Source organism: Bombus flavifrons, chromosome 1, assembly GCF_040668555.2.
Source record: "Bombus flavifrons isolate JBK064 chromosome 1, iyBomFlav1_principal, whole genome shotgun sequence".
NCBI classification, from domain to species: domain Eukaryota; kingdom Metazoa; phylum Arthropoda; class Insecta; order Hymenoptera; family Apidae; genus Bombus; species Bombus flavifrons.
Genome location: NC_138442.1, coordinates 21,588,913 through 21,616,654, shown reverse-complemented (window position 1 = coordinate 21,616,654; position 27,742 = coordinate 21,588,913). Strand labels below are relative to the sequence as shown.

Genomic DNA, 27,742 nt, shown 5'->3' with positions numbered 1-27,742 from the left:
CCGAAGTTCAACATGTACCGTACCTGTAACAAGGAAGCCCGATGACGACGTAACTAGCTAACACTTGCTATCTTGACTAGCTTTATGTCGTTCGAAACGTTCGCTCTGTTTTTGAAACTGGCAGCAACCGAAACGACGAAAGTTTCTTTGTTTTCGGTCAGAATGTTCTAGTTCCATCGTTACAACATTCCGTAACTTCATCGGGAATTGAAATTGGTAATTTTGGAATTGTTAAGGGGCAGCAGAGAATTTCAAATGATTTTAAATAATTTTTAGTGATTTCAAGAACTTTTAACTGAATATCTTTATTAATATCGAATTATAGTCACGTGGTGGAAATAGGCAACATCTTTTTCGATTATGAAATATTAAATTTTCTGCAAATATTCTCTTCCGAAGTAATGTATAAACTCTTAGATAGTATAAATGTATTTATACTTGCTGTTACCGAGAATACTAGAAATTATGCCAGAACGAATCAAACTAAGAAATAATTTTCTTATATCATCTGTCTTCTAAAAATTACGTAACTTCTTTCAGATTCATAACGTGATAACAAAGAGAAACATAAATCTATTCCAAGTCCTGTGAGTTAACCTACGTATATGTATATGAACTGTTCAGAAGTAAGATTGATCAATCGCATGAATCGCAAAGCAGAAAAACCGATGACGTTACAGACACTATTTTTCAAATTTATCATAAAATTTGCTATTACTTGTGCCATCTTTTTGCGACAAATGAACTTATGGAAATAAGTAATTTATTTCTGGAGAATTAAATATTAATCTTGTAGTTATCTAACAAACTGAAGAAATTGACATAAAGTCGATTAGTTTTCGGGGACGCTCACATTGCAACAAATTTTGCGTGAACCCGAGAGTTCAATATTAGCTATCTTTTATCACTGGCTCTGCTCCACGATAATTAGTTTTCTCATTCCTCTGGGACAAAACCGATCCTCTTCCCATCAGATGCCAGTAAAGAAGTAGCCTAGTCATGGTCAGACGTCCCAAGATAAACCTAGAATACCATCTATCGCTGATTTATCCGATTTCCTCGCGTAGGATCGCCTTCGTCCAGACTAATCCCAGCCATAGAATTCTCTGCATGAAGACAAGGGAGGGGTTGAAGGTACGTTAAGGACGATTAGAGGAGAAAACCCTTCTTCTAGGGATTGTTCGACCCCTACGTGACCGGTAGGACGTTTCTATTCCTGGCCAAAAGTCGATGGTCAAACAACAGGAGAGAAAATATAATACCTCGACAATTGAACCCTTCGAATTGACCAGCGATCGTTATCCATATTCCTGGATTGAGATATCGAAATTGATGGGCCGACTGTTATGTCGATCGCACACTTTCACAAGAGCTATGTTATGTGTTGTAGATATATATGTTTAAATGAAAGCATAAACGAGCGTTCGTCCTTTTTTAGGTGAATTTCCAGCGAATCCTCTTTTATTCTCTGAACTGTGTATTTCTTGCACTGTGGCAGAAGATTGACTCCTCGATCGAACTTCTTCCTGGTTGAGTAGATTCCTTTTGTTCTGCAAAAACTGTGCAAAGCTGGTTGCCTGGTTCTTTTGACTACCTCATCTAATTGTAAGAAGCTGTCGCCTATGTTTGTTAAGAGTCCAAAGAGACAGAGCAATTTTTCTCGCGCAATTTCCATGCTACGTAACAGCACGCAAGGTCTCGATTACTATATTTTCCAGGCAAAATTAGTTTTGCGCCTGGCTATTGTCCTCCTTGGGCCCACATGGCTACCGCCTATATTATTTGACTCGACGAGCAGATCTTATCAATTAAGTACGAAACACTAGATAATTAAATTGACCAGTGATCGTTATTGATCGTTGTATCGGGATATCGAAACGAGTAGGACGACTATCGTTTTCTTTCGGTTTTCAGGAAAGGATCCAACGATGACAGGAAAAAGTTGAGTATCCTGCGACTGTGTATTAGAAGAGATCATCGCGGTGCGAGTTCTCATGGCCAGATGAGCAGAAATACCTCAATATCGCGAAAGCTCGACCAAGCAATTTAGAGATTCGGGGATGGATTCAATTGAGATCTATTGTGACCGATGAAACGCCGAGGTTCGGTGTGTTCTTAGTGAAGGAAATAGTGGCCACGACAGGAAATTGCGGGACACAAAGCTTCTTTCGCGACCACATACTGTGGCTATGTTTTTTCTTTTCATCTTAGGGTCAGCAGGGTGGCAGGCTTTCTTATTGCGAGGCGGCGCTTATTCGTTTGCTGAGAAAGTCGATGTTTTGATGAAAGGACCGAGGGAAACGTGGATCTTGGGTTTCTGTGATAATTTCCAGAATCTTTCCGGTGATAAGATTTAGAAAAATTGTTAGGGACTGGTAAACGAGGAGGATAAGTGACCTGTTATGACTAGACCGTGATTTTTTTACATTTGTTAGGAATGTAAAACTGCAAAGATACATAAGGTGTATATAATATGCAAAACTATATAAGATATTGAAAGTAGAATATTTGTATTTTTAGTAATTAATAAATGAAATAAACCGCTATTTAAATTCTATTTCTTGAGTCACATTTATAGAAATATTGTATAAAAGTCTGCAATCTAATTACGATCGAGTTTTGTAAAAATTGTACAAGAATTATTATATTTACGTATTATGTGAAAACTTCAATCCTCTATCGTTGAATTTAATTTACGATCGCTAGATGATACAAAGTTGAGCACAAATGCTAAAATATATAAAATACCAAATATAAAATAAATACAATTTATAGTAGAAATTCGGAGACTTAATATACTTTATTCTGGCAAAAATATTATTTATATTTTAAAATGGCATTAAACTAGGGCTTGAAATTTTGTCCGTGTATTGTGTTTCAAAAACTGCCTCGAACCATGTAGGGATCTTGGAAACTCGAATCCATGAAATATGGCTAAAACCGTAACTGTCAGAACCGTAAGTCAGAAAAGTTCGCAGCGAGGACATTTCTCTTCCGAAATGTCCAGTTCGGGCTGTTGAGTGATCGTACATATGTCGTATCGTAATACCTACCTATCGCAGAAATATCGATTTGCAATGTATAATTCCGCACAAACCGTAGACGTGTCTTGCGATTCAATTATCGGAGTAAGCTTATTTTGTTTCGGATAAGCGAATTTTATTTTCACAAACTTCGAGCATCAGCTAAATCTTCGAATCTACTTCACGTATTACCAAATTTTTAAATTTCCCAACGACAAAATTTCCTAAGAGTTTACGACGATATCTAAGGGATATTTAATCGATCATTTTAACACGTGTATAAATTATGAGATTCATCTGAAATTTTATCACAAATGATAAGTTTAAATTGAAGTTTATTCATTGAGTTTCTATATACTCCAGCGTTTAACTTTAATGTCTACAACGAATATTTATAATACGTATAACTCGCAGCCTCTCTTCTATCAATGATTTGTAGCGACACATGAGATAGAGGACAATTCAAATCATGTTGTTGTTTTGCCTCGCAGTATCAACATCGTTAGGACATACATAATGTAATAATAAATAAGCTCCGGGCAAAAACAATGTCGTTGCTACGTGCAATCGTCAAACGAAGACGAATTTGAATTTTCCGGTACTTCCTCGACCAGTATAAATAAACGACCACGTTCTCCAAAAGTCAGTCAGTCGTGCGAATCAATATCAGTTCTTCAGTCTCAGTCTCGAGTGATTTTAATAGCGATCCATACACAGTCTTAGCGAATCCATTTGTACCGAGCGTCTTTGCAAACATTCTCTGTTTCTATAAATTATCGTAAAATATATTTGACGGTTTTCAATATCAAGATACCTCGTCATTTAAATAACAACTCAGCCAATTATCCTCTAGAGATTTAAACAAAGACGAGAGACCGAATCGATCGACGAAACGAAATTCGACAAAACAGATGAACGTAATAGCTTAAATAAAATACTACAATAAAAGAAAAATATGAAATCCAGTTGTGGATTTTTATTTCCTTCTACACAACGTATTCAACAAGACGCGATTCGTACGATGCATATATAGCGTCGTTATATATGATACCTGTCAAAAAAGAAATATTTCATATACCGTTTACAATTTCACACCTGCACAAATAATCACAATTCTCGATCACACGTGGTATCTATTCACGCTTCAGTAAGGAGAGAGGCATGTAGGACTTATCCGATCAGTCACAGGAGTATACTACTTGCTCGATACTATACACTACAATGTGAGTACACTAGATACGCTAATTGTCTTAGCAGATACAGATGTGAAACACTGGTTCCAATAGTCAGAACTCATAGGGACAACACTTGTTTACAAACTTATGTTTGTTCGTCATTGGTAGTGACGTTCTGTTACTTGGCTCTTTAAGAGTCAATATATTCTTTTTGACGATTCATGGAAGACTATTCTCACTAACTTTTGTTGTCTTTCTTTTCACCAGTTTGTCTGGAAATGGTCATATGTGACTTATACTTCCTCACGCGAGAAATATGTTACTTGTATAATTAAATATAAGTTATACGAGAAAACATTTTTAAACAGTCGTCTGATCACACCAATTTATCATAGGTTAATGAACTCGACTCGAGATGAATAACACGCTTAATTAAACGGAAACATACAGTTCCGCAGTAAAAAGACATAAGGGTCAGCATGAAATTCAGAAGTCAAGAATTGTTTGTCTGCTTCGAGCATATACAAAGACATAATTCGAGATACAAGTACATGAACATCATTCATAATCCTATTCTGCTTTTCCGATGCCAATACAACGCTCAATTCATTTCCTAAAGCACGTCGTAGCAAAGTACAAAAGTTAAACGACGCTACTCAAAGGAAAGTTCTGTTCAGTAAAAAGTATCGGTGCGAACAATGGTTACGTAGTAGTAAACCAAACATAATTCACTCGAACTACAACAATTACGCCGCAGTCTACCGTGGAATGCAGCTTGTGCTCCGTTTAAAATTAAACCAACTATTCGTCAGCGATTGCACCAGCCACTTTGCTGTCTGCCGTAAATAAAACCAATCCTCGCTCCTCCAAGTCTGCCTTCTCCATCTGATACCATATCTAGGTGGTATCGTTTTATCTGGTAATTCTGACGGAAAATCGAAACGTTGAACAGCCGGTGTTCGACAAGATCCTTGGTCGGGTATCATCGACACCAGGATATTTCCACGAATCGTGTTATCGTCACTTTACCCCGGACAGGAATAGATCCAATCTGATCTATCCTAGGGAAATTGCGTTTCACGGACCAGCCTGGAGAGATCTCGTTTGCGGTTTAGGAAATACGCATGCGCGAAAGAAAGCGCGCGAAGAACGAATTGATAACGTTGACTCAAATTTTCTTGCTAAATTCTTCGATATGTATGTTATAGACGATGAATGTGTTTGTCGTATAAAATAGTCGATTGGTTGGAGAGAGAATGGGATACATCAGATTCTTGCACAGTTCGTTAGAATTAAATGTATTTTAATTACATAGAATAGATTACGTGATCGTAGTAAATATAATAATTGGATGAAACGTATTTTGGACCGAGCGGTGTGAACTATACAACGATGGCACGCCAGCAATTTTGTTAATCCTGTTTTTTATTTTCGTACGCTACGTGGTGCAATATTTTTAATACAATAATATTGTTTATCTTTGATAAAAAAAAAAACACCTGACAAATATTGGAAAAATAATAAAAAAATACATAGAGTAAGTTTGTTAGATCTTGTTTGATTACAATAATTATAGAAAAATTGTTTTTCCCAGCTGATACTTACGACCGAAATATCGTATGACGTGAACAGGGAAATCGATAGTTATCTTGGTTTCGGTTGACTCGACGTAGTGTAAGGGATCTTGGTTACGACTGCGCGTGGAGAAGGGCCTGGCGAAGGCGTTGCTACACGGTATAATTTCGAGTGTTCCGCTCGAACTTCGATGCTCGAAACGCTTGCGGTTCTAGCAGAAACTTTCAATTACTCTCGATTACGAGTGCTAGAAAACACTGTAATATGTAGAGAGCTCTCTTCAATTCACAGCATTTGTTTTCTTAATCGTGTTGAGTAATAAAGCATGCAATCCTTATTGTCGGTATAATACTATTAGAATATTAGACGATTGGTAGGAAGCTAAGATCTTAAAACCTTCGATTAAATATACAATTGAATTAAACATATAAATATACAAATATATTTATTTTTATCTAATATTGCAATATCTCAAGTTACGAAAATATTTGCCCCTTCTTCTAAAAAGAATTTATTTAGTGCGATAATATTTGCTAGGAAGGAACCTAAATATTGCAGTCGTTACTGTTCCCCAATGCCACATTTTCGATGATTGAGCAATCAGTATGTTACTGTCAGCCAATTCCATGGGTTCAAAGGCTCGAAGAGAAACGTATTTTATATTTACTCGAACCGTTTCTGTCCAATCTACATAGAGTGATATAGTTCAGGTTGACGCAGTTTTCACGCAGTTTCCATCCAGAAACATCAGCTTTACCGTAACTCGGTTACCATGACTAATTTCCACGCGCTCGAAACAGAAACTAAACGTCGATGGCAATGGGCGAGTCCACGTCGCTAACGAGACACCACTGCACAGGCGTTTCCCAGATCGTATTTCGAGCTACGTTTAGTCGATGACAAAAATAGATGGATAGATAATGAAAATAGGTATCAACGAAGTTTAGTCGTACTAGCATATTAGTTATTTACTTATTATTCAATTATTTAATAAATATCTGAAATTAACCCTGCTGCGATCCTCTAATTTCTCTGTAGTTTGAACACATTGTCAAATCAGAAATATTAACTTTTTGAGGAAATCTTTGGTATACAATTGACGTATTAACGTAATTAACATATTTTCATACTTTCTTCAAATTTAAGACATTTTTTAACGATAGAGAAATACGACTCGGTCAAAAATGACACACAGGACGCAGCAGTGTTAATATTTATGTTTTCGCGTAAACAAACCGTATTTCACGAGACTTCGTCGATACGTTGTTACACTATTCGTCCGCTTAATTTTACCACCGACTCTATAACATTATTGTAACTTAACTACTGCCAAGTAGCATGCACGGTCATCATTCACGTTCATAAAACGAATTATTCTTCTCGTTAAAAGAAATAATCATCGCCGTCCAGCTTGCAAGCATCGTTCACGAAACGAATTGGATTCGCAGTAGCAGCAAATTGGATTCGAAAAGCTTCCCCGTGCTTCGTTAATGTTACTCGATTCATTCGACGTAACGAAATAATCCGGATTAAACTACAACCTCTTGAAAACTTAGATATAGGCTTCATCCTACTGACCATATCGTGTGCAGATTTGTTACAATTCGACTCAGAGACGGGCGAATCCAAGCTTCTTAGTAATCTCCGCCCCGTCATCTTTACCAGAAGCAACTTCAAACCAGGTTTTCATTGGCAATTCCACGACTACCGAACCGTCGTGCCGAAGGAAACTTGTCGGAGTTCGGAACAAACAGAGGACGCCGGATATCCTTGATATCGGAGGCTCGTCGCGTTAACGCTAGTTTCTCGCTTGTAAACTAAAATCAACTCGACACAGTTACGTACAATCTTCATTTACGGTACATATTTGTTTTATACAACTTTCTACTATCCTGTTGTGTTATAGGAATTCCTGAATGGGAATATTTCCGGCCAGAATCTCATCGCGTTTGTTTGATTATGAACATTCGCAGAGACGAGCATCGTGTTAAGAGCAGAGTTTGCATTCGCTGATGAACGATAATGGTAGGAAGCTATGTTTATATTGCGCTTGTAATTGGTATTCGTGTTTATATCAGTATCGGTGGTAGAGATTAATTTCTACAGATAAGGGTAAATATTTGAAGGAGGAACTTTCGTCTTTTAACGTTAATCGATTGGATTATTAGGGTAGATGGTTAGATTATGTTCCGAATAAAAGAAATACTCGCTAAATAAACGTTAATTATTTACTTTTCCAGTGACACGATTCAAAGACGTTAATTATCCGAGAAACTTCACACAAAAACCACATTCAAATATAATAATATTTCGTCAAATTTATATCATCTACTATTAACCAAATTCAGTAAAAAATATCGACTATCATTTAGAGTGTAATCGTTAAACCGGCGATTGAATATAGCTACAGCGATGACGGTGCGCATTTTATAACGATACGCAGGTTCGGTTATCCTGCAGGATAACGACAACGTTAACGACAAGCGTCAAGCTTCGTAATCCGAAAGGATAATAACAAGTTCCTTCGACCGTATCTTCTTCTTCTTTTTTTTTTTTTTTTTTTCTTTAAGATTATATTACGGCAGAAGTAGAGAGAGAGAGCAACGGAAGTTAAGCACTGATCTATAATCACTTTATAGCAACTACTTAACTTTTCACCCAACTATCCCATGCTTCTTCCGCGAAGATTACATCCGACGAGAAAAACTTGAATTTTTATATACACATACTTTCAACAGACCTAGTATCTCATCTCAACTCTGGTAATAGCGTTAACGAAGAATCCAATTCACTGAAACGTTACACTTGCGTAATTAACCGAAGTTCTATTCGCACCCTCTTGTGAAGACACGATTACAGTGAATCCATTAGAGGCAGCGTGCAATAGAAAATTAAATGTACTACAAAAAGAAAAAGAAAAAAGGAAAAGAAAACGTGGGCATTCTCGCCTCGATAGAAATTTCGAAAGCAAATTTAACCTCTCCGGTAAACAGGTTAGAACTTTTCTTAGAGAAACGAAGTGGCTTTCGGTATACCGATGGTGCATGTAAATTTTCCACGTGACTGGCATCGTCGATGTACCATAGTTACATTTACCGCTCGAACGAAGAGGAACGGACTATCTATGGTTTCACGATGTCACTATGGAAAGATTTCCATCGACAAGGGGGACAAGTCGTTCCATAAATTGAAATAGTTTTACGTGTGATAGCTCTTCACGTTTGAAAATTGTTGTACATAAATTGCCATGTTTTCTTTCGGAGTTTGCAGTAGCGGAACAGTGATCGATCAACGTGAGATAATAGTCGCGATTCATGATTCTTTGTTGTTACGATATTTATTATTACTACTGAGAGGTTTTTGTGTATCTATTTAAATATGGTTTTCTATTCCAATCCAGTGTGTTTATAGTTAGTTTGTGATAAGAAACTATCGAATTGAAATCTCGGTTTCTTCCTATCTTTATCTTCTTTACAATCTGACATCAACTATATGATATATGACATACGAAAACAATCGAGAGAAATAATAGAATTGGATTAAACGCTAATTAAATTAAATCAGGCAATTGCAGGTGGACAATGAATACACAAAAGAATCATAATTATAACTGCTTCGTCAAAACGATGAAATCCCTTAATTAAATTATCTCGTACAATTACCGAATGTAAAAGAAACTCTCTATTATAACGATCTCCTGTTAACCATCGATTTTATTTTATTTTATTTATTTTATGCCATTCTAGTATCTGCATTTACGCAACGTTTATAAATAATTCTGCTAGTAAACGATTATCCTACTACGTACCGTCATTCTCTAACGCATTCAAATTTACAAAATTCATCTGAAGATGGCTGGAAAACGCACGATAATATTCTTCGAGTAAATGAGAAGGAAAATCGTCCCTTTTCCTATCGGTGAATCTCTCGGCATCTACGAAAAGTACAATTCAACTCTTTCTGGAAAGGAACGTTTGAAAGTTGAATACGTGATCGCGACGAGTAGTTTACTGCGAAGACAGGCAATCGAATGGGCGAAACGAATGCCCGGGGTTGTAAGAGGACGAAAACAAGGGACGACAAGAGCGGTTGAAAGTGCCGGAGCTTGATAGGTTTCCGTAATTACCAATTAACGTGGAATTACACGGGGCAACGGTCCCTGTCAGCCGACCTGACGAAAATCTCAATAATTAGCTTCGTTGTGATTCTGACGCTCCAGATCCTCGCACGAAATTATCGGGCGTCGGCTTAATTGAGGACCCCGTAATTACTTCCAGCCAATCTTATCGGTGTTCCGCGGGGGGAGGGTCGGGGGCTGTGCTCGATTGTACCGCCAAAACTTTCCGGTGATCTCTCATAATGAGTTTCTCTCGATTTGAAATCGCTACTTTGTTACCAGGAGACACCTTCTTGCGTTTTCGCAATTTTAGCGACGATACGAATGGCTTTCTTTCTCGATTAGTCTTCTGTAATGGAACAAATATCGTATGGCGTCATTGTATGCTGAATTACCACGTGGATTTTGTCATACAGAATCAGCCATGTAAAAGATCAATTATGTTTGACGAATCTTCGATCTAGAAATTTCATTACTCACACGACGCGCGTGTTTAAATAATCCCGCTGTCTTGATGATCATTTGACGATGGTCATTTTTAGCGTCGATGTCACGGTTTTAATTACCTTCTGTATTCTTTGAATTATATCGAGTACACATGATCTCAATAATGGCTCCCGATTTTAAATAGATTTGAAACGACTTCGACGATTCTATTTCTTCTTCGTGCCAATCATGCTAATCTTGAGTGCCAATAATTCGTTTTGTCTGTTGAGGTTGACTGATAGAAGAACGAGTGGATGAATTTGTAGTAGAAAAATATATTGAAATAAGTAAAGGTATAAGTATAATGTATGCTGATCCAGATCCTCATTCTTATAGTGTTACAATACAATAGAAGCGATAGCGAGCACGCTCATATATTTATAGCAAAGAACATTACCAAAAAGGTTAACCTTGTAGTTCTAGCCGAAGGCTGCAAGAAACAGCAATAGAAATCTACTCAGAGCTCTTCTGTTTCTAGACCTTGTAACCCAAAACACAATTTATATTCAAAGGCACAATAATATGGACCTCTCCTTATTTAGAATTTTTTATTTCACTAAATTCTATTCTCCTCGTAACAGCGGTCTCCGGGTCACGGGTATACAAAAGAAAAGGTGTAGAGTTTTTCTTGAAGTAATTACTTCAACATAGTCGATCTTGACGTTAACTGGAGTTACAATGTTGGGATATCAAAGAATCTTTAGACAACCATAATCGGCATTTTTTTAATTCGATCTGAGAATAACTTTCGTTAAATGATACATATATGTATACTAATTGAAGTATATTAATACAGCCAAGGTATTTAATTAATATTGACAACTCATGTACCGTTTTATATTCTAAGCAAAATAACTACATTCCAGTAAACGCAGGCTGTTCCAAAATAAAGGAAGCTTAAAACTGCAGACATTTTCTGGGTGACCTGTTACGCATAAATTTTTACCTCTGAAGCTCAAAAAAACATCCATGTAGATCACGACCTCCATTCATGCAACTCCAAAATACACAAGTTTAGTTAGAGAAGATAGCATAAACCAGAAGCCTATTGGCCTATTTTATTTTTTTTTGTTTTGTTTTTGTTTTTGGTTATTCCCTACGATGCTGTTTGCACGTTATTCGATACCGAAACGTACGTTTTACTTCTGTGTACAAGATGTACAATCTGTTCGAGCCTCCATCAACGACAGAAGGCAACGGTTTTCAGAAAATAAAACAGCTACGTACAACAATTAATTTCTTTTTCAGTGTCTTCCGAAATATTAGTTATCTCGTCCGTACGAAGGCAAGCGCAATCCGTTTGCCACTCCCGAGTTCCTCTTGTTATCTCGAATAATAATCGCCAGCGTGAAATCAAATTTCGTCTTCCTTCATCGAAATATATTAACGAGTTGTCGCTTAGATAGTAATCTACTACAGTGTATAGTTGTTAAAAATTTTCATGTAATACACTGACGAAACTCTGGAAGCATCGTCGACAATCTTGGAACTATCAGTGTTCAGACGATCGGATATCGAAGAATGACGCACGAGAAGCAACGCAAATCGAATCTGATCGGTTACGTGTACTAGAAGATACCAATTTCACTGCAATACGTCTCATCTTCCGTGAACGATGGCAAGAGCACGGAAAAAATTTTTTACAAGTTTCAAAAATTCTCGAAACGACACGATTCTCGGTATAGTGATTCAGTAGTTGGTAATCTAATTGCTAGAAATTTTATCTTCGACGTTAAAGTAAGATTTGAAGGAAAGAGAAAGAAGATTCTTCTGTGTGTCGAAGGTGAATATTTTCCAAAATCATCGACGAATCACGGAACTACTTTCCTCGACACTCAAACTTCGTGTGTATCGACTGGATCATCGAGATACGTAACTTCGCTTTCCAATGCCATCGATTAGAAATAATTTTTACACTTAATCGACCTTGAAGCAGGAGAATCGTGGAGCAGACGAAAAATACAAGGTCGAGGAAGGAAGACGAGGAGGAAAGATGCGAGTCGAACTCCTTCTGATCCTCGGTACGTTCGTGATCTCCGGCGATTGCGGCCGGAGGGTAACGATCAGCGAGTCCGGAGTTCCTGAATCATCCAGGCGGCGCAATGGATCGTTACCGAAAATGTCGATCGGATTAGTGGTGCCGCACACTAATTTCGGTGTGCGCGAGTACACGAAGGCCGTGAACCGCACGGTTGGCTTCCTGCGCAAAGGCGGCAAGCTGAAGGGACAGAACAAGCATTCTGGATCCAGCTTCCTGGATAAGTATGACTTCACGCAGCACTCAGTTCGACTGAGCATGATGACGCTCACACCGAGTCCTACAGGTATATATGGAAGAAGTATAGTTAAGTTTTTAAATGACACGATATCTGTTAATACGATTACACGTTAGATAAACGTAACACGATGCGCATGGTTTCATCCTTAGCGATTTTTAATTTTTATTTTCATTTTTTATTACTAACGCCATTCGCCAATTGCTCACAATCAGTAAAGTATTAAAATGCAGAATATATATATATTAAAAATAATGTTGTAAAGTATTAAAGTATATAAGGGATATTTTGCATTTATAGAAAATTTACAAGCGTGGGTGATAAATGTGCCGAACGCGCATATTATGCAAAGATATACAAGAAATCCAAAGTAGAGCGCTCGTTAGAATATTTAGTGGATGGAACAAGTCTCTGTTTGGGTTCCGTTTCTTCAGCCGCATTCATAAAGGGATGAAATACCATGAACATCTGCAGTCTGGTGATAGCTGTAATAGAGGTTAATGAAGTGCAAGAAGGGTTTTCTTTCTAAATTTCGCACGTTTTTACGCTTGTATGTTTATTTATTTCCGACGCGGAATATAGTCAGTATATTTGTACGAGTTTCAAGTTTCGTACAACACAGTTTGAAATAACAAACCCAATAGATCGTGTTATTCGAGCAGTACCTCTATTATTTTATACAATAATTGATTAATAATTTGAATCTCAGTTGGTAAAATGGAATACTCGATTACTATATGCAAGAATGGAACTGTATTCCATTCGTAGAAACTTATTGAAAATCGACTTCACGAAATATTTGATTTAATGTCAGCAAATGCTTCGTAGCTTGCAAACAGATGTCTATTTATTGTGAATTACATTTGCTAACAAAGTGATCACATCAGCACATTCCCACAATTCTCAGCTTAACCATCAACTTCGTAGAAATACATCTTCCAACCCGACGTCTACTATTTCAACGTCTAGGGCATGGTTGGAAAGCGTGCCCAGCAGCTTTCAAACGAAAAGTACTTTCCTTTTCCCTTCGCCCTCTTACCATATTTTCCTTATAGCGCCTTAATACACTTTAATGTAAAAATATGGTATGAGAAATATGGTTTCTGTATTTTTACATGAAAAGGAATAGTATATTTTATTATCAACATTTTTTATTGTCACTTACTGGCTAATAGAACACATCGAATTTTAAATGCAATATTATTACAATAGTTACCGATGTATTACCATCTTGTCAATTCAGACTTATATATCCTTTTCATTTAGGAACATTAAAAAAGACTTCTAATAATAAATGTAGTAATTATATATAATTTCAATAATATTAATCATTGACGTATCAATATATTCGTAATTGAGTTTAATACAGTAACGTATTTCTAACGCTGATTAAGGATTATATTACGATACTTGTCTGTTTAATGACGGATGTTTACTATACGTATACCGCATGATTGATTTGTACTACTTACACGACCCGAGACTAGTTTATTTTCCTTGTCCGCGTATTAATTCCTTAGCTTGTTCTGTTTACGACGGATATTTACTATACTTCTAACAAATGGCTGACGTGTACTACTTTTTTGATTCGTGACTAATTTGTGTTATTTGGCTTAATAATAGTTGATCTGTTTTACACACGATGGATATTATTCTTTTTATTCGACCTGCGAATATATTATTGCATAATTAGTTTAGCAATAATTGGTCTGCTGTATTTTCTATGAATATTTAATATCGTTCGTTGGAATGATTGACTTGTACTACTTGTTTGATCCACAAATAATCTATTTTACTTGGATGAGCAATAATAGACCCACTCTACTTGTTTAATATGAATTTCTTATTTATAAGTAAATTGCGTGTACATGTTCATGCATTCTTGGAAAATTTAAGGTTTCAAAAATCTGTAAAATGCATATAGTATGTAAAAATACGTGAAATATCCAAAGTAACGCACTCATTATGACATAATCGTGTCATATTTAATAGACAAAGTAAATTCCTATTTGAAAACTATTTCTTTAATTATGTTTATAAAAATATAAAACTGCGTAAATATCTGTAGTTTACTTGCGAGTTTTAAGCTACAAAATAAGCTACTCTACCCGTAATATAACGCGACAGTTATAACCTTCAGAAATAACGATAATTCAGCATAAAACTTTTCGAAAGCCAATAATCTATCAGTATTTCACCTTCTTCCGCTCCTCTCAGTTACCAATTCGCCTGAGACATGAAAATAACAGGAAGCGGAAATCGCAGGGAGTTCATTGCTCTGTGGAACTCGGCGAATCGCAATATTTCCGTGTGACGAACTCGAAAGCAGGACAATATCGCCGCTTTCATATCGCCTCTGTTGGCGACACGTGGCCACGTAGCGGTAGTAAAAAGGGACGCTGTTTCTTCCTTTGCCAGGACGCCGAAATTAATGTTCTCGTTCCTTCAAAAGTCTTCACATCGGTCAATATGTACGGCTTAACGTTCGCTCGTACCAATTCGCGACGACCTCGTCTTCTGCACACGTGTAAAAATGTGTGTGGTATGCCTGTATTACCTTATGAAGGGCGAACGTGACTGGAAAACATGGATGCTCCAGTGAAAAATATTCCTCTTTGATTCTGTTACAGATAAGCCGACTTTATCTTACGCATTCTCTCTCGTGAAATAATTAGGACGATGAAACTCTCTCGTTTATTTCAAACTAGAAATATTAGAGCGATAAATTGGTCGTATTAGGGCGGTCCGAGATATAACTTTGAGATTTTATAAAATTCGAACGATTCATTTTTGGTAAAGGTTTCCGGTTAAAAGCTTTCTTCGTGTAACCTTTATATTATCCATTTGATTATCAGAGTGGATAAGAGTATCTACGTTAGAGTGGACCAATACGTTTTTATTTCCTTGGTGCATATTTCGTATTTTAGTCGTTTTAGAGATAACAACGTAACGTTTGATGGGTAGCAACGTTCAGCACGTTGGTGGATTAATTCTGTTTACTGCGCACTTAACCTATTGACGTAACCTACGTCAGCAATGTGTCAGTATATTCCGCTAAAAGAGATTTGTCAGTGATACATATGTCTGTGAGCTTGCAAGGGCTTTAGAATGATTGGGGTTAGGTTTGGGAATGAACGATGAACATAATAAGAGAAGAAGCGTCGATAATGTGGAAAATTAGAAGAACAAATACGATTGATTTCACTTTATGTCACACAAACCACTGTTTCACGATGAACAAATGCTGTATTCGCGTTGTCATATTTGACTATCGTACTTTGTTTAATAACAGTTAATCTGTTCTACGTACGATGGATATTTGCCATTCTCCGAATAAATAATTGGTTTATTCTACTTGGTTTAACAATAATTGGATATTGTCACGGATATTTTATATCGTGCGATGGAATGACTGACTTACACTACTTGCTTGATCTATGAGCAATCTATTTGCCTTAGCCGGGCAATAATAGATCCATTCTACTTATGCATTAATAATAATTTTTTATTTAAATGATATTTTATTCTACGACAATTCCTAAGACAAGTCATAAAACAACGATCGTTTATACGTAGACAGTGAAATAAAAGATCGAAACATCAATGCCATTTAGTATTTGACCGATATGTCGCGTTTCTTATATCGGTTTCCTTTTGATGGATCGTTGTTCGAGGTTTCAGGGGCACGCACATATATTTCAAACATTTTGGCAGCGTTCCCGGCGAATATCTTAACGTCAGTTTAGATTTGTTACCTTGTGGTACTTTTGGAACCCGATTGCTGCTACTGTTCTTGTTTCTTATGGGTTATCGATGATATGTGGAAGTTGGGAAGTTACGAAAGTTGTAGGTAGAATAGAAATGTGGGAAAAGTAACTACTTCGAGAAACGTATCGTTCCAGATTTTATAATGAATTGTTGGCAAGACCGTTTAGCAAATTTACATGTTCGTTTTACAGGACAAACAAATTCATAACAATTTCTGGAAATAATTGAAAGTTTAAAAGATCTTGGAGTATTACGATTTTATTCATTTTTATTAGAAACCTTACATCTGTCCTTAATAGATCTTTTCGTTTTTAAAATACGCTTTCAAGACGCAAGACGAGAGTAAACGTTTGTAAAAAGGCTCTCTCCATTCTTAGTTTGCAACATCAAAGTTTTTAATCTTCGTATCTTGAACACCATTCCTTATACTTGGAGTGTAATCCTCGCTGCTGTATCGTAAACTTTCTCGCTCTCACTTTAAACACTCATAAATTAAACAGTCGTATTTAAGCAATCAGTTAAATGAAAAATATCATTTTCATCGTCTTAATAAAAATAATTAACGTTCACATGCATATTCAGTTTATATTTATATCGTTAACCGTTTCTCTTCCTTTACAGCTAACACGACACAGAAGCGTTCAACGAAATAAACGAAACAACATTTGTGAATTTAAAAATCAGACCACCTCTCAATTTATCCGTATAAGTTACACAGCGGAAGAGCTAATTGATGCAAATTAAGCTTCTTTTATTGCCGCGAATCGTGCGCACCATTGATTCAATTCTTCGTGACTTTTCGCATGCCAAAATTAAAATCAGAAAACCTTGAAGATTACTTTTCTCCTGGAGATACACAAAAATGAAGCAGAACAAACAGAGATGCATACGTATAGAAAGTTTTAAGCTCAAAAATGGTAAAAACTGAAAGAAAACCTAAAGATGACAATTTCTAAATTTCAACGAATTTTTATGCAAATACATATTTTTGACAATATAATGGAAAAATAGAACTTACTTCGATAGAAAATTGTTTCATCGACCAAATATTGTAGAAAGTACCTGTACCATGGATATCTTACGTATTTATTCGTGTTACGTGCAATTTTGCACTTTCAAATTACCGGTAAATGCATAGTTTATTCCTAATACCATAACATTGATTAAAAAGTCCGTAATAAATAAATAAATAAGTTTGCAAATAAAGTCGCGAAATTGAAACTAAAATCGGAACAGAGGATCATGTCGTTGAATAGTCTTGTGTCAAACGAGCGATATATCATACTGCATTAACTTTAGAAAGTGACAGAGTAGCAAGTAGACAAAATGCAGACGAAACGCCTCCGGATTCGCAGAGAAAGGTGACATCGAGCCGTGTATCGTACGTGCTCCTCGTTTCTACGGCACGCGTGCTCGCTGCGATAGCTTTCTGCGACTACGATTCGCGCCAGAGATAGTTTGCTGTTTCGCTAAACGGTCGTTGTGAATGACGTCTCGAGGAACATCGTGGACACGTTGTTTTCTCAAACTGTCACCGCGATTTCAAGGAGTCTTTTTCCTCTTGCTTTGGTGAAGTGGGTTTATATTCGACTAGTACTTCTAAAATCTCCAGGCTTCTTTTCTGCTTTGAGAGCAAACGTGACGTTATACTGCCATAGAAGCTTTCGCGGGATTTTGTAGAGACTCTATGAGAGTTTTAGAAATATTAGCGAATATTGCTTAGAATCAGGTGGTAAAATTTAATGCAAAGCTATCGTAATGCAAAGAATCGTTCTAAAACTAAATGACTCGATTAATGAGAGCTTCGTATTTAAAGAGAAGTAATTAGATTATTACAATGAAATGGCTTTTGTTGTTAGACAGAAATTTAAGAATATTGTATTGCCAAATTCCATGGAAAAATTGCTACGAAAAATTCAGTTTAATAGACTCATCACCGGACACAGACCTAATGGTACCTTAATTTTTAATAAAAACTTGGAAAAATGTCCTTTCCATCAGCGAAGGAATAATACCATTATTTCGCGGTGACATTGTTGCGTGGAAAGACTAACTTTCGACAGAAAAGTTGCACAGATATTAATTGTAGCGAATACAGAGGCGAATTAATATTTAATCTGCAATAACAAACGGCGTTTTATTGATTTTCATTGGAAGGATTTTCCAATTCATTTCCAAGCGTTTTTGTAAAATCATCCACGTCGAATTTACCAATTGTATTACTTAAATTTATGTGTCTATCGCCGATAAGTCGCTGATAGATTTCATTAATACTTACAAGTCTGATGGATCTCGAACGTCAGCTCAAATTTTCGTTACGTTACTTTCTTTTTCTTTGCAGTTTATCTTTCTTTGCAAAGTGAAATATTGTCTCGGTGAAACCCGAACGAGAATTCTATTAGTACCTTTATACTTTAAAATTTAGAAACGAATATACCTTCAAGTTTCATTGATAGTTAATACTTTCAAATTTCACTCATTTTTAACTTTCGTGATTCTATGTCACGTTGGATTCGACGACAATATTTCACGCGATCCGTTTTCGGCTTTAACTAAATATATATTAAACTTGACACATAATTCATATTCGTCATTTAACAGTAGATGCTGCTACAATAATCGGTATGATATAAACAAACCGAGCAACTCGTACATAGTTTCTCTCAGAAAAATTCTACTTCTCTGTCTTAAAAGTTATAACATTTTAATCGTTGGAATTTTTTTATAGTATTACTAGAAGTATGCCATACCGATAATATGCTTGCTATCGATTATGAAAATATTAATATACCGAAATTATGGACCGTTCTTGAAAATACGTTATTGAATAATAAAATGTTCGACGATAAAGTATCGCAAGTTAGATTACGAAAGAATTATCCGTACTTTAAAATGCCACTATATGAAATTATATTAAATAAATAACTTCACAGATATTGTGAAATTATTTATCAATCGTCTTATTGGGAACAGTTTTGGACTCGCTAGGTCCTGTAAGATGATAAATCCGATTTAGTGGTTTGACACATATTGTCCATCTAATTCCGCTAATAACTCAATCTCATCCAGTCCCTTTTGTCGTAACAGTGTGTCCGTGCTCTTTCCTTGGGTTCATTACACTAATTGATTTTCCTGCGACTATACTGTCGATATAGACGCACATGCGTTGATTTCGAAGACTCATCACTTAGCTGTGCATCGAGTTCCACGCTAAACAATTGATTCAAACGAACAAATTTGGTTTCTCTTGCTAAGCCTTCAATTAGAATGAATATATATATATATAGATCACATATATAGGTATCATACAATTATGTAATATAACATATTAGTAATTTCATATAATTACGATTGCATACTGACATTACAATTTTCCCAATGCCATCCTTCGTTTAATTTAATAGTCGCGTTGCAAGAAAAATTGTCTGAATTTTTTTTCTACAATTACTTTTAAGAATTTTTTAATTGTTTAATTACATATTGGAACATTTTATAACATTTTAAGCACTCGCGTAATTACTTTTTATTATGCCTTGATACTATATTATATATATGAGCAAAATGCAAAAGCATCTAAAAGAAATGGAATAACGAAAGTAAATGGAAAGAATTAAAAGATAAATTTACCTTTGTAATAAATACGACCTACTTGCCTATCAAGCTATGCTTTAATGTTCGTCGGTGGAACAATAAGAAGCAGAAATTTAACGATTAATGTTTAAACTGTGCAAACGCTGCAAACGACGTTTTCATTTGCCATTTGGTCTTTGAATTATTCATCGATTATTAAGAATATTTCCTTTTCCAAACGTTAAACACAGTAATCGATTCTATTCGTTCGTATTAAATTAATATCAAACGACGTGTGACAAAAACATTACGAGATGTAGAGGAAGCAAAATGCAGAGAAAGGAATGAGAGAAAATGGATGAACAATTATGAGCACCTTCATGAATGAAATTTCATTGAAATTCATTTGTAAAATTTGATTAACCAACTTTGGAGGACATACCCAATTAATACTGATAGAATATTCAAGATAATACTAACCGATTATTTCAAAAATCAAATTACTATGTATCAAATTTGAATTGTCGTTTAATTCAAAAAATTAATTATTCACTGATAATATTCTGCTATAAATTCCATAAAATGTTCAGGTCACGTGTCACGATTTCACGAACGTTGAGTTATCTTTTATCCGCGATATTGTTGATTCGTTGGCTGGCCATTTCGCATGGTTCCATTATAAACCGTGCAATTATCGAAAAGATAAATAACGAGACTAGATCCTCATTGATCGAATAATATTGTCGTAACGTTCAAATCATTAATCGGTGTGCACGCGATAAACGAATATCACGTTTAATTACAGCGTGGAATAATGTCATTCGACCGAGTCATGGTCAACACAAGTTTTCAATGAAAATTCCTGATATATAAAGCTGATAAAATGACGAACGTTGTGTCGACCCAGTCGTTCCCTATTAACACGTTAACTATTACGGTGATTATCGCTGACACACGTTACTAAATTTATTGAAATGATTTAAGTAGGATAAATCTCACGCATTAAAAAATTATCAATGATGTGAATACTTAGATAACATTGTCAGAAGAAAATGCGCAAATATAATACGATTTGCAAAAATTTAATGTTATGGTGTAGTACGTTGCAATCTATTACTGCTCTATCAGGATAAACACTATGTATATTGTATATTCGTACACTTGTCCATACCTGTTATGAACATATTACGCGTAACATACATTACATTTATTACACAAAACATTTTCAAATTTCTTCGTAGTTACATCCAACTATTATCGTCGTATTGGTAAAATTTTTGGTGATTTTGAAAATGTATACGGAAGTTTCAAGACATTTAGTACAAGCGTAAATTTATTTAAATGCTCATACCGTGTACTAATCTTTTATTAAATGTACATTTGCGATAAATATTCTGCGACTTCTACGTATATGTGTATTTTCAAATTGGAATCAAATTTCTCCAATATAATCGTAATAATCACGTTTCGTTATAGCGCTAATGAAATTTCAAAATGTTTCACGTAATACGCACAATATACTCAAAAGATTTCTATGATAAATGTACGAATACTTTCGTAAGCAATCATGCGAATATAAAATTCGCGTGGCAATCAACGAGTTAAACACGCGTTCAACTAATTTCTCCGTCATCGTAGATTCCCAAAACTTTTACCACCTTCCTAGCTTATAATTGACACCACGTTCACCAGATACAAGCAGACTCGTCCGTGTTAATTGGTCGCGAGCTTAATATCCGCTTCAGTCGCGTCTCGTGACCGAATCGCTCTGCTATTTACTCGATGCACGTATATTCTGTATGCAGGCAGAACACGATGACTCGAATGAGTTTCACGGTGCTTAAATACTGCGGTTCGCGTAAAGCGTGGAATTCTTCGTGTAATTAAAAACAATACTCGACCGATCCATCGAGGGAGAATACGAGTTTCTGGTTCGAAACGACGGGTATTGTGCTGCATTGTAGCTGAGGAAGGACTGAAGTGAAAATTTTTCAGCGAATGTTCGTTTCAGCCGTCTTGTTGGCACGGTCTATTTTATAATCCAGTTACGAATCCTTTCCCGTCTCGGCGGAAGCGTGAAATTTACGCACGAACGATCATATCGGATCGAGCAAGTCATCGACCAACAAATTTAATAGCGCTGTGTCAGTAATACGGATTTCTACGTAGCTGCCTACGAACGAAATGTTCGTGGAACACGTTATACAAATTGTATTGTTATTTAGCGCTTCATTTTGGAGAATTTAATCGGCCATTTTAATTACATATTTACAATATTTATTGGAGACGAAATAATTTGATTTGCAATTGTTTGATTTGCTGTTTACTAAATTTTGTTAATGGCATGGCAAATGAGATTCCATTATCCAGTTGTATATATCTGGGAAATATTATCCACAAATATCTTTACATATACAATGTAAACGTTCGGAACATATTAAAATTTTCAAAGAGAATACGTCTATGTATATATAAGATTATTGTTTGAATTTCATTCCTAACTCTATGAAGAAACAATGAGATACCACATATTAATGTCAGAAATGTAACGTTTACAGTAATTAAAGATACTTTAGCGCAGATCGTATTATATTTCACGTGAAAGTTACATTTTATTCGTCAACATAAATATTTAATATTGTATCGCCTGAAAGTTTTCCAGTGATCCGATAAGCAATAAAAAGCGTAATATTTAGATTTTAATGTTTGGATACTCTTCGCCAGATGATTAATCCCGAGTTACGTTCTTCGACTCTTCCCATCACAAAATTAGCTTCGTTAGTCGTGTCATATAATAATGCTTGTCAAACAAACTAGATACGGAGACAGTCTAAGAAGCAGCGGTTCGACGAAGGTAAATTCTGATCAAAGACTGCATTATCCCATGTACACGGTCGATTACATCTTCGATCATGCATTTCTAATAGGAAGCTGTAACGTGTATTGTTTACTAAACAATACCATAATAACGGATCAAAGCGAAATTATTCGCCGGGGCTACTATATTATGTAAATTACAAAGGAAATCATACATCATACCGCGAAAGTAAATCTCCCAAATCCCAATTGAATTCTGTTTGCTTATACCTTATCCCCTTATCCTAACAAGTTTAATCAATAATACCGTAAACAATAATGATGCTTCTCTGATATAAATATTCTAATACGTCTCTGTTAATAATACTTTTAACAATATTTTTCTTCCACTATCTCCAACATTATTTTCGTTATATTTTCATAGCTTGTACAATAAAAATGTTCGCAGAAATTTTACGGACATACAGAAGAAGAAGAGAATTGATACCCCAGGGAACCGTAAAAGATTCGCCGATATTAAACGTGTATCGTAGCGCGTGTATATCCCGCATACCCATTTTAATAATAATTAATATAACAGTAAACGAAAGGCAAGCATGTGAAATTCGAAATTATAATAAAACGCATCATCATACGTTATTGTATTTCCATTTTAATTTTTCCATTTAACAAACCACTAAACGAGTGGCAAACAGCGTGACATTATAAATTATGAGATTAACGACATTATTATGATATAAAATCCTCTTGTGGGACACATTTGATCGCATCAAATTAACAATAATACTAATTTGTTTGCAAACAAAATCGTCCAGGGTAATTCGTTAGCGTGAACGTTCGCCCGAGTAGCATGGAGATCACGAGCGGTTATTTATTACGCGCATTGTTCCGGTTGATGTTTGCCATTCGCATGGCAAAACGCGAAACAATCATACATAACGGACTGGATAGCAGTTATTGTTGAAACGTTCCGAGCATACATACATACGTCAGTACGGTGGACTCGTGTTAGCGACCGCCGACTGAATGTGGACAATCATCGAAACTCAATCTTTCGCGGGAACTCATACGAAGTGTAACGCATTGCACGCGACGAGCATCGGTTTATCTGACGAACGCCGTTTGTGGTGATTTTTTAAATTAGAAAATTAGACTAAGTACGTCAAATTAAAGTGAGAAATTCTTGAAAATTATTTCTCTCGAAACTAAAATAAAACCAAAATAGGTACAAATGCTCTTTCGCGGGAGCGTTTGTACGTTCGCCGATACGTTCATGCGACCGTAACGTCGGATATTCGTTGTTATCTTTATAATAGTGAGTTTATCACTATGTGTATATATATATTAAATATTAGAATGTATCAAAGAATAAGAAGAAATTTTATACGCATATGTATTTATATTGAAGAAAGAAAAAAGACACAGAAGAGAAACTAGCGGAAAATAATTGATAACAACAGTCGAGACGAAAGAAGTTCGTGGAATAATCGCGTTAGACACCCTTTCATTTTGTTAATTTCAACAAGCAATCATAAGTGGCGCTATAGTTTCCACACGCGAGTATCACTCATAAGAGAGTGTACAACTACACATGTATGTAGTATCGTGGAAAAAAGATTTGTGACGGCACTCGATAGCAAATACCACCACTCGACACTAACTAGTGTCGGACGAAGTCAGCGCAGTGGTTAGCGCATGTAAATTACCGATAAGTCCTGTTTTGCGACCAAGTTTCAGGACAAAAAAAATCAAGCAAGAACAAAATTACATAAAAGCTCCGCCCCCCAGCGGCTTAAATCCAAAGAATAGATTTAAAATCACAAAAAATTGTAAAACACCGACACATAATATAGTATGGCTACGTCGTACCGTCGCGTATCGGTACTTTTGCCTAGCACACCATTACCAAAATTCACAGTTTATTATGAATACCAAAATGTAACAAAAATTGTATCCTTGGTTAAATAAACATCATTAAAAAAAAAAAGCAGTGGTTAGCGCCTTAGGTTACGAACGTTCGGAACCCGGGTCCGAGTCTCGGCGACAGGAGTCCTATTTTTCTTCCACGATACAAAAGTGAGAAGAAAAGCGGCCGTACCCAGCAGCGACATCTACAGCCTAAGTATTCCGATACTGCATGTATGCACGCGCGTATGTACGCGCGCACATACGACACGAAATAATCGACTTACCCGGCACGCGTTGAATTTCGCAGTCAGAGAGAAATTGAGATAAGTTTTGCAGAAGTTGGGAATTTCGGGGAAGGTTGTTTCATATATGTCACGTACGTCTCTCACGCGAAGTTTTGTGCAATCGTTTCGTAACAAGCGCTTGTTAAAATAACGACGATATGAGGCGAACTGCAAGGAAGAATTCCATTTTTATTTGTTGGATTTTATAGAAGAATGTAGTCGTCACGAAGATACTAAAGGAATTTTATGAAAATAAGAGAGGCTTGTGGTGAGCGTGAGCGTATGCTCGCAGATTTCGTTGCACATTTGGGAATGCATTAAATATTATGTGTAAACTGTAGAATTTTGAAAATAATTCATATTTTCATGAGCAGAGGTGAAAAGCTGGAATCCAAAGAAAGAAAAAACATTACGCAGAGGATAATTTATAATTTTAGCCAAGCTTTTAAATTCAATTTTAAGTTATTGCTAATATATGTAGAAAAACAAAATTACGATCAAATATATTTTTAATAGGCGAAGAGAAAGAAGATCTCCAAATATTACAAAACTCAACTTATGATACCATCTGACTCTGAGTCGCTAATAACATATTAATATGTTATTAATATAGTTTACCTATGTGACTGTACATTTACAAAATGGCAGGAAGAATTTAAAGATACAATATATGTCTTTAAATTGGTTACAATCTAGATGAAAATATTGAACGTAACAAGATGTCATAACGAATCATAAGTTTTTATCGCGCTGAATGCCATCCACCGTTCCGCTTGCATACGAAATGCCAGCTTAAATTTTCATTAAAATTTCCGCGGCTTAATAAGATTCGCCCTCGGGAATCCTGATCGTAAGCAAGAAGTGAAATTAAGAAACCACTGGAAAGAATAATGTAACAGAGATGGGAACGAGGACATGGAGAAACAGGGTCACACGGGCATCGAGGGACGAAGCGGAGGGTTTTGTGGGACAGGTCAGGATGTGTCCATGACTCGAATGATCGCGATTCCGCGATTGCGTTGTTGCTTCGTAACGACGATCGCTAAAAAGCGTACTGGATCGATCGAGAAAGAGGACTGTAAGCGTACCATCGAATATTCTCTGAAATTATTCCACGATTCTAAACGAAGATAATAAATGTCTTGCTTGTGACGAGGGAATAGAATTATTCGACTAGCCCGAAAAATAGGTTGTGTCCGAAAAAAATTGACAGTGATACTGTAGAATTAGAAATAAAAATGCAATGACGAATGGTAGAATTGTAAAATAAAATTTTGAATTAGCTTGAACAACGATACGTGTTTCGTAAAGTGGACAGTGCTACAGGGAAATTATAGATTAATATGCGGTATAATGAATAACAAAATTACAAAATAAGATCTGAAAATAAAATAGAAATTAATATGCAGTGATAAAATAATAATTACAAACAGCTACAAACTTGTTTGCATTTAAATTACCTCGAATGAAAAAGATTCATTATTGCTTTCGTAATAACATAGCTGCAGCCTAGCATACTATAAATTCTCGCTGAAGTTATAGAACGGAATCCAATAGAAACTTTCCTGAATCATCGTGAATCAATCAATTTTCGTCTACCACGGTATCTTTCGCCCTTGCGAAAATAACCCATTACAACCGTGCTCTCTTGTTTACAGTAAAAATAGAACAAACCGATCATGAACCGCGAACTGTAAACGAGGAAATGAAATTGCTGGCAATACGAAGCATCGAGGGAAAAAAGAAAGAAAACAAAGCGAGGATTATCATCTCGAACGCGGCAGATGCGTCTTATTGCTTCCAGTAAAGGTTTCCAAACGGATAGGAGCTCACGATTTCTATTATCTCTAGATTAAAGTTTAACCAACAGCTTCTGAATTTTTCAATCGCAAACTTTGCAACTGCTCCTCTTCTCTCAATGGGTTTTTCCGGCGTTGCTCCCCTGCATGTAATCAAATCGATCGAGTTGTAAGCTTTTTGTAAAATTAATCGTCGCTGATCGATCGAGACAGCGTTCCGCGCTGGTAATCGACCCCATTGCTCCTTCGTGACCCTAACGTTTATCGTATCCATTTGTAAAAGCGCGCGTACCCCACCCGAAAGGAAACATTCACTGCTCGTATCCGTGTGCAATTGCGATAAATTGCGTCAATAGCCGCAGGATACTATGCTGGAACGATTATACCCCCAATAAATCACGCAAACACGATTACGAGCTTCGTACCTTCGATCACGCGGGAAATTCCTATATAATTTTACTTTTATTTTATCGTGTAGTCGCAACTTTCAGGTCACTTCGTGTAGATTCAGTTGTGAATGTGGAACTTTCGTTCACGATTGTTGAACGTGTGAAAATTGTTGAATGTGAGGCTATAGACACATATGGAGCTTCTTGGTACACGAGTAATTGTGTAGGTCAGAGAAGATTCACACGAAAGTTAGCTCATGAAAGTATTCGAATACTTAGTACAGCTTATGAATATACATATTATGCGAATTGTACAAAACTTTCTGAAATTTCATTAACATTGAAACGAACTACTGTAATTACTGTATGATAGAATTTGAAAGCAGTCAGAAAATGTATAGAAGTTACAAGATATTTATTGCAAACATACACTTAGTGAAAAATGAATATATAGTATAAATAGTGGTCTTAAACATATAACTAATGCCAAAGATGGTCTCGTTAGATATCGTGGCTTATTAATAAAGCGAAGAATTGGCTGTATGCTCCTCATAG

The 27,742-nt window shown here is 36.0% G+C and overlaps 1 protein-coding gene across 13 annotated transcripts in view; it reads left to right on the top strand.

Moving 5' to 3' along the window:
• Window positions 1-27,742, top strand: part of Nmdar2 (glutamate ionotropic receptor NMDA type subunit 2) — a 193,770-nt gene that overhangs the window by 73,631 nt on the left and 92,397 nt on the right. For 3 of the 13 annotated variants that reach the window (XM_069116438.1, XM_069116472.1, XM_069116465.1), the window contains exon 2: window positions 11,625-12,700. The exons of the other annotated variants lie outside the window; for them this stretch is intronic. In XM_069116438.1, coding sequence (XP_068972539.1) covers window positions 12,370-12,700 — 331 coding nt within the window. In that variant the 5' untranslated portion in view covers window positions 11,625-12,369. The remainder of the gene's footprint in view (window positions 1-11,624; window positions 12,701-27,742) is intronic. 13 annotated transcript variants of the gene reach the window in all.